The sequence below is a fragment of the Morus notabilis genome, unplaced genomic scaffold (assembly GCF_000414095.1).
Source record: "Morus notabilis unplaced genomic scaffold, ASM41409v2 Scaffold99, whole genome shotgun sequence".
NCBI lineage: Eukaryota > Viridiplantae > Streptophyta > Magnoliopsida > Rosales > Moraceae > Morus > Morus notabilis.
The window spans coordinates 1,175,197-1,183,606 of record NW_010362482.1 but is presented as its reverse complement, the minus strand read 5'-3'; the positions used below and the strand labels follow the sequence as shown (position 1 = coordinate 1,183,606).

Sequence of the window (8,410 nt, the reverse complement as noted above, 5' to 3'; positions counted from 1 at the left end):
CTACAAAAGTGGTTCCTCATGTCTTCGGGAAAGGGCATCAGCCACTCGGTTATCCCGCCCCGGCTTATAATGAATTTCAAAGTCCAAACCAATGAGTTTGCAAATCCACCGTTGCTGGGCTTCATTCATGATTTGTTGTTCGAGAAGGAACCGCAAGCTACGTTGGTCCGTTCGCACTATAAAGTGCCTTCCCAAAAGATAATGACGCCATTTCTTCGTAGCCAAAACAACCGCCATGAGCTCACGCTCATAGACAGACCTGGAACGAGCACGATCGGAAAGAGATTGATTGATAAAAGCAATAGGCCGGTTATCCTGCATCAAGACCGCTCCTAACCCTCGTCCAGACGCATCAGTCTCAATGATAAAAGTCTTGGTGAAGTCCGGTAAAGCAAGCACCGGAACAGAGACCATCCGCTGTTTTAATTCCTCAAAAGCCCCCTGTGCATCCGAAGTCCACAAAAACGCATCCTTTTTAAGGAGACGTGTTAAGGGCTCAGCTATCTTCCCATAATCCCTCACAAAATGCCGGTAATAGCCGGTGAGGCCTAAAAATCCCCGAAGATCCCGAATGGACTTGGGCACGGGCCAATCAACCATGGCTGCAATTTTCTCTGGATCGGCCTGAACCCCAGAATCCGTGATGATATGGCCCAAATATTCCACTTGTGGCTGTCCAAAAACACACTTTTTCCTGTTGGCCACCAATTGATGTTGCTTAAGCAAGTCAAAAACACATATCAAGTGCAGCAAATGTGTAGCCCAATCCTTACTATAAACAAGAATATCATCGAAAAAGACCAAAACAAATTGTCATAAATGCGAACGGAAAACTTCATTCATTAAGGAATGAAAAGTTGCCGGGGCATTTGTTAAGCCAAAAGGCATAACCAAGAATTCGTAATGGCCGGCGTGAGTACGGAACGCTGTTTTCGGTGTATCCTCCTCGCGTACTCGAATTTGATGGTAACCGGATTTCAAATCCAATTTGGAAAAGAAAACTGCCCCTCCGAGTTCGTCCAGTAACTCGTCTATGGCAGGAATCGGAAATCTATCCGGAATTGTAATCTTGTTTAATGCGCGATAATCCATGCAAAAACGCCATTCGCCCGTTTTTTTCTTAACCAACAATACCGGACTCAAAAACGGACTATTACTATGCTTAATGATTCCTGCGGCCATCATTTCCCTCACGATTCTTTCGATCTCATTTTTCTGTGAATGTGGGAAACGGTAGGGCCTCAAATTGGGAGGATCCGTCCCTTCCTTAAGTGGAATTGCATGATCATGAAATCGCGAAGGAGGAAGGCCTGCGGGAGGTTCAAACACCGAGTTAAACTCAGTGAGCAACCCCTCTAAGGCATCATCTTCTACGACACCAACAGATTGGTCTAACAATGTCACCTGTCCAAATTCCACCAAAAATCTCTGTCCCTCCTCCTGAATAGCTTTAAGCATGGCCTTTAGAGACACTAAAGTTTTGAACAAAGAAGGGTCGCCCTGAAGCAACACCCGCTTGCACTGCCAATCGAATTGCATGGTTAGTTTCTTCCAATTGGCACTAACCTCTCCTAACATGCCTAGCCAAGTAATGCATAGAATTACATCGGCACTACCAAGTTCAATCGAAAAAAAATCTTGAATTATGTGCAACCCCTGTAAACTAACCTCCACCTGCCGGCAAACCACCTGACCGGCCACTTTGTAACCATTTCCCACCATAATTCTGAAACTAGGTGTCCCATCTATTGGCAGTTTAAGTTCTTCCACCATTCCCCGAGAAATGAAATTATGAGAAGCTCCAGAATCAATTAAAATCACTACCTCTTTGTTCAAAATCGTACCTTTCACCTTCATGGTGTTAATAGATGGAATTCCCACAATTGAATTCATAGACAGCTCCAAGGAACCCTCTTCTTGCGTCCGTGGTGTGCTGGTATCTTCGGCTGCCACTTCTTCTTCTTCTTCGTCTTCTGCAGCAATAAGAACCTAGAGTTGGGGGTTCTGGTAAACATGGCCGAATCGCCACCTTTCTTCACACCGGAAGCATAATACCCTCTCTCGCCTTCGCTGCATCTCAGCATCGGAAATCCTCCTCTTGAAATTCTCATTTCTTCTAGCCGGTTGCGAAGGAACACGAAGATGCTCCTTGTTGACAGACATGTTAGACTGAAATGAATTACTGCGGGTCACCGTTGCTCCACCTCCCTCAATCGGTTTGGTTGGTAACTCACTAGCTCCACTGACCGGAAAGGTTCGACCGGTCACCGCACCTCTTAAACCGCCATAGTCTCCTGAAAAAGAAAATCCACGACCTTCTAAGACCCTATTACTATCTTTACCCAAATTGGGCCTGTAGGTCCGTTTCATGTAGGCCCGTTCTAGGGCCCAATTTTTTTCCTCAATATTTTGGGCCAAGTCCATCAGCTGGATCAGAGAAACCGGCTTCACCATCCGCACCTCCGCTCTGATTTCTTCGGCCAAACCGTTCGAGAAAGCTCCCACCAGAAACTCCTCATCGGCTTCTCTCAACGGAGACGAGAGTAGCTCGAATTTCTCCCATAAATCAGCCACCGTCGATTCCTGTCGTAAGGCGATCAAGGATTCGTAATGGTTGCCCGTTTGCGATGACCTAAACCGTTGAATCACCAATTCCTTGAATCTCAGCCACGAAATGTGACCAGACCTGGATTCCAACCACTGGAACTAGTTCAACGCCTTCCCTTCGAGGCCGATCACTGCCGCCGCCACTCGTTCCACCTCCTCCACGCCCTGGACCTGAAAGTACCGTTCCAGACGGAACAACCAACCGAGCGGATCCTCGCCATTGAAAAGAGGAATTTCCATTCGGCGAAACCTAGATTCCCCGCCGATCGGTGCCGAACCTTGATCGGGATGGACTGCCGCCGCCGTCGCACCGCCGCCGCCGTCGCACCGCCGCCTTCCACCTCGTTCGAGGCAAAAGCCCCCGCATGCTCCGCCGAGGAATTTACGCCGTTCCCTGACCTCATCCAATCGGTAATTTCCTTCATATAATCCTTCACAGCTCCCATGTCTACCGAAAGCTGTCCAACAGCTCCCTTAAGCTCTCCGATGTCCTTCTCCACCATCTCCACTCTACCTTCCATTTTCTCAGCTCTGGAAGCAACCATTCCCAATCGGAACAACTTTGATACCAATTTGATGGAAACCTCTTGATTAACGAAGAACGGATTACACACTCAGGTGATTATTCGAGAGAATCACCGTCTCTCCTCTCAAATTCTACACAGTCCAGAGATATCGAATCCTTAGGCCCCCTGCTTATTTATATACTCTAAGAACAAACCACAACTCTAACTAAATTCAGTTATTACATGGACACCAAACTTCCTTGACAAGACTCTCAAACAACCAAGTCTACTTATTCCCGTCCACGTCAGCTCCCCTAACTAACTAACAACTAATGTTTCGATCTCCTACTGTACACTAGCAATTCCCGGTTTCTATCAAAAGCATATCCACGACCCATGTTAGTCGTGTTGCTTGCTTGTTGAATACGTTACTTGAGTCCCAAGAAATGGGGTTAGGATTTCTTCTTGGTCACAGCATGCCTCTTGTGACGAAACTTTTCATTTATAGGCTTATGAGGCTAACTAGATAAGAATGCATCTCATGAGATCATGTATATCTAATCCAATCCATGTTTGAATGGCATATATGATTTTTGACTGTATTTATCTTTGGTTATTCATTTCATAACAACTTTATTCTTAACTCTCAAAGGATACCGAGTATCCACTAACGCCATGGCAGAGACAAATTAGTTTTAGACTGAAAAATGTCTGTTTTTTACGGAGGTGTTATATAGAGTGTTATAACACTTTCTGTAATATTAATGTTTTGTTGAGTGTTTCGGATTCAGGAACCAGTAAATAATTGTACAGAGAATAATAGTGGAGAAATATAAAAGACACACAAGAATTGATATCGCAGTTCGATGCGCACACCTACATTTGTGGGTCCACGCCCAGACAGTAAATAATCCACTAAGATTGAAAGATTACAAAACACCAAACCAGTTTTACACACTTAAGAACTCCCTTCTTGATGTTGTCATTGCTGTGGAGTATCCTCTTAGTGGCATTGTCTAGCGAGCACCACTCGTCTTTAGAAACTCTCCCGAAAGCAATACGTCATCCTCCCAAAGAACAACTTTTTCTATTTTTCACTCCAAGAACATCAAGGTAGCTCTTTCTGCAGAATATTTTTACACTTAAAGCTCACTCTCACAGACTTTTTCTGTAAAATATATCTCTAAAAACCATGCCCCAAAATATGGCCTTGAATTGGTTTTAAAACCATAAAACACAAAAGCTCATTTTTTTTTTCTCTTTTCCCAGGCACACACTTCACGTACACACATGCTACATATATATCAATCACGCACCAATCCAGATTTGCACTTATTTTGCAAAACACATACAGCATATACTACTTTGGCACCAAGATCAATATTGTTTACACTCCAAATCAAATATATCCAAGATATCTCTTCAAATATCTTCAAATCAATTATGCAGCAAATCACTTTTCCATATGAGCACATTTTCTCCAATAAATCTGTAAATCTCCTAATTTGAATATGTCAATTAAATCTTTCAAATCTTCTCTGAAATTTCCTTCCAAATGTTAATTTTCATCAACAAAAACATTCCATATTCGGACCAATTAGCAACTAAAATCACCTCTAATCTTCTTCATAAACGCCAGTTGCCAAAAGTACTTGTTTTTAAATTTTTACAACGAATGCCAACAAATTGCCAACTAAAATCCTAACAATCTCTCCCTTTGGCATTTTTTAGAAAAACTAACACATTGTTCCTATTAACAATAAAAATTTAAAAAACTAGAAAATTTAGAAAAATACATTGTTCTCCCCCTTTTTAACAAAAATAATACTAATATAAAAATCTTCTAGAAGTTGCTGTCGCAGAAAGTGTTGGAACACTTGATGGAACGCTTTTCTGTAGATCATTTTTCAAGATCATTGATCTCTACAAATCACTCCCCATGAATTCTCTACGAGTCTTACTCCCTCTAAATATAATACTCTCTGAATCTTGCTCTTATCACCTATCAAATGCTTGGACCAGCCACCATTACTACGTCCACAATCATTAGTACATGCTTCTAAAGAAGTATAAACTCTATGATACCTCAACTCAGATTTTCTTACCCACACCCATCTAGGAAACTTGTCTTGCACATCAATCTTCATTTTAGGTGTCATTTTTACTTAATTCGGTGGATTAGAAAGCATACCTCTCTTCAAAGCATTCAAATACTTATAGCATCTTAGTCTTATATGACCAAGTAAACCACAATAATGGCATATGGGGACAAACCTTTTATGTCGAGGGGGTGAGATGATTACCTTTTTACTGAGGGTAGTCCGAGGTTCAGGAGCGAGTGTCTTCTTTACAAACACTGTCTTGGACATTGAGCTTTCACTAGTGTAACCAAGTCCATGACGATCACAACTTGTTTTTCATATAGAGAGAATATGATCCAATTTGGTGGTGCCAGAATTCATCATCTTCAATGACTTTTGAGTGCGCTCCAATTCTACCCTTATGTTCTACAGCTTTTTCTCCTTTTCAACAGCCTAAAACTCATAGTTCACAGCAGCCCTCTTAAGCACATCATTCTCTTTAACAAGCTCATTAACTCGCTCCCATAAAGACTTATTTATTTCACACACTTTAACCCACTTATTGAATATGGTCAGGTAGGATTCTTGGATGGCTTCATAAGTCAGGTCTTCACCGTCACTGCTACTGTCAGAATCTGAATTAACTCCATCTTCTTTATTGTTCACGAAATCTGTTACAGGAAGTGTTGCAACACTGTCGACAAAAACACCCTGATCAATATAAACATTGAAGACAACGAAATTACTCAGATGATCATCATCATACTCCTGATTGTCTTCAGATTCTTCATCATTCCAGGTAGCATTGAGTGATTTCTTCTTCTTGAGAGTGTTAGCACACTCAAATTGAATGTGATTGTAACCATCACACTCTCGGCATTGAATTCCTATGTTTCTTGTCTTTGATTTTATGTTATTCGTTGCAGCTTTATTCCTTTAGAAATGTTTTGAGTTTCCAAAGTTTGGTGTATGGTTCTTCTTGTTGAACTTCTTCGTCACCTTGTTGAAATTCTCGTGCTATGGACTCGGTTAAGTCTTTTTCATCATCGGACTCAACTTCTTCAACTACGGCTTGAAAAGCAATGTTTTTCTCCTTCTCCTTTTTGTTTTCATTCAGGTTCATCTCGAAAGTATGCAAATAGCCCATTAATTCGTCTAGCCTCATTAACTCCACATTTTTGGCCTCCTCAATAGCAGTTACTTTGTATGCAAATCTTTTTGGTAACGATCTCAGGGCTTTCCTCACCAGTTTTGCCTCTGAGTATTTTTCACCAAGAGCAAATGCCTCATTAGCAATGTCACACAATTTTGAATTGAAATCAGAAATTGTTTCATCTTCAAGCATGCGTAAGTTTTTAAACCTGGTGGTATGGATTTACAGTTTTGATAGTATGACTGCAGCAGTTCCCTCATGCGCCGTTTGTAAGATCTCCCAAGCATCATTGGCGGATTCACAGGTTGAAATAAGCTTGAACTAATTGGCATCAACTCCATTGCAAATGGCATTCAGTGCTCTTTAGTTGTTATTTGCCAATCAATCTTCTTCAGTAGACCATTTCTCTTCGGGTTTCATAACTTCTTCTCCAGCCTCATTTTTTATAACAGGGTGCGTCCAATCAGTCAACACAACACGTCACGCCTTCTCATCAATTACTTTGATGAACGCCTTCATACGAGCTTTCCAATAAGAATAATTGGAACCATCAAGCAGAGGAGGGCGCATACCTACATCTGTGGGGCCACGCCCAAACAGTAAACAATCCATTAAAATTGAAAGATTACAAAACACCAAATCGGTCTTACGCACTCAAGAACTCCCTTCTTGATGTTGTCGCCGCTGTGGAGTATCCTCTTAGTGGCCTTATCTAGCAAGCACTACTTGTCTTTGAAACTTTCTCCGGAAAGCAATACGTCATCCTCCCGAAAAATCACTTTTTTCTATTTTTCACTCCAAGAACATCAAGGTAGCTCTTTCTGCAAAATATTTTCACATTCAAAGCTCACTCTCACAGACTTTTTTTGAAAAATATATCTCTAAAAACCACGCCCAAAACATGACCTTAAATTGCTTTTAAAACCATAAAACACAAAAGCTCATTTTTTTTTTTCTTTTTTCCCAAGCACACACTTCATGTACACACATGCTACATATATATCAATCATGCACCAATCCGGATTTACACTTATTTTACAAAACACATACAGCATATACTACTTTGGCACCAAGATCAATACCATTTACACTCCAAATCAAATATATCCAAGATGTCTTTTCAAATCTCTTCAAATCAATTATGCATCAAATCACTTTTCCATATGAGCACATTTTCTCCAATAAATCTGCAAATCTCCTAATGTGAATATGTCAATCAAATCTTCTAAATCTTCTCTGAAATTTCCTTCTAAATATTGATTTCTATCAACAAAAATATTCCATATTCAGAGCAATTAGCAACCAAAATCACCTCTAATTTTCTCTATAAACGCCAGTTACCAAAAGTACTTGTTTTTAAATTTTTACAACCAATGCCAACAAATTACCAACTAAAATCCTAACAAGTTTTAGGCGAAAAAATGTGGAATAGGATTACCCTATAAACTCTTTTCTTCTTGGTTTTTATAAGTGAAGAAGGAATAAGAAGTTCAAATTTTATAATGCTTTGGGAGAGCGTTTGGTTGGGTGGAAAGGAAAGAAATATAATGGAATAGAATTCAAGTTTTATGTTTGGTTGGATTTATAAGAAAGGAATAGTTATTCGAAAAATATGGCCATTCACCCATTTTGGGTGAATCATCATTCCTTTCTCACAAGAGAGAAATAACCATTCCAAGTTATTTTCTTTGTTTTTTTTCATAATTACCCTTCAATATTATAATATAATTAAAATATATTATATAGTAGTTATATCTTATAATATGTAATATAATATAATATACAACAAAAATATTATAATATAATATAGGTATAATAATATAATAATTAATTTATAATATAGTTATAAATTATAATATATTTATTTAATATTCTATAATAATATATATAATATATTACAATGCAATTATATCTTATAATATAATACATATAATAATATTACAATATTATATATATAATAGTAATATTTTAACAAATAATATCATAATTATACTTGTAATTCTAATATTATTATATTATATTAAAATAATATTATAATATTAGTATTAATATAATAATAATTA

At 39.2% G+C, this 8,410-nt stretch overlaps 1 protein-coding gene across 1 annotated transcript; it reads right to left on the bottom strand.

Moving 5' to 3' along the window:
* On the bottom strand, nucleotides 1-3,152 carry LOC112092314. The gene is made up of 4 exons (XM_024168237.1): nucleotides 2,779-3,152; nucleotides 2,056-2,686; nucleotides 862-1,989; nucleotides 1-717 (listed from the first exon to the last, which is right to left on the bottom strand). Exons 1-4 carry the CDS (start codon nucleotides 3,150-3,152, stop codon nucleotides 1-3), a joined length of 2,850 nt encoding a protein of 949 aa, XP_024024005.1.
* Between the last annotated feature and the right edge of the window lie 5,258 nt (nucleotides 3,153-8,410).

Excerpts from the sequence above, each read along its gene's own strand:
- LOC112092314 (XM_024168237.1), bottom strand. The coding sequence starts at position 3,152 with ATGGTTGCTTCCAGAGCTGAGAAAATGGAAGGTAGAGTGGAGATGGTG. Across the intron at positions 1,990-2,055 it reads TGCAGCGAAGGCGAGAGAGG|GTTCTTATTGCTGCAGAAGA; the intron begins GTATTATGCTTC and ends CCCCAACTCTAG. Across the intron at positions 718-861 it reads TTGGCTTAACAAATGCCCCG|CAACATCAATTGGTGGCCAA; the intron begins GCAACTTTTCAT and ends GACTTGCTTAAG.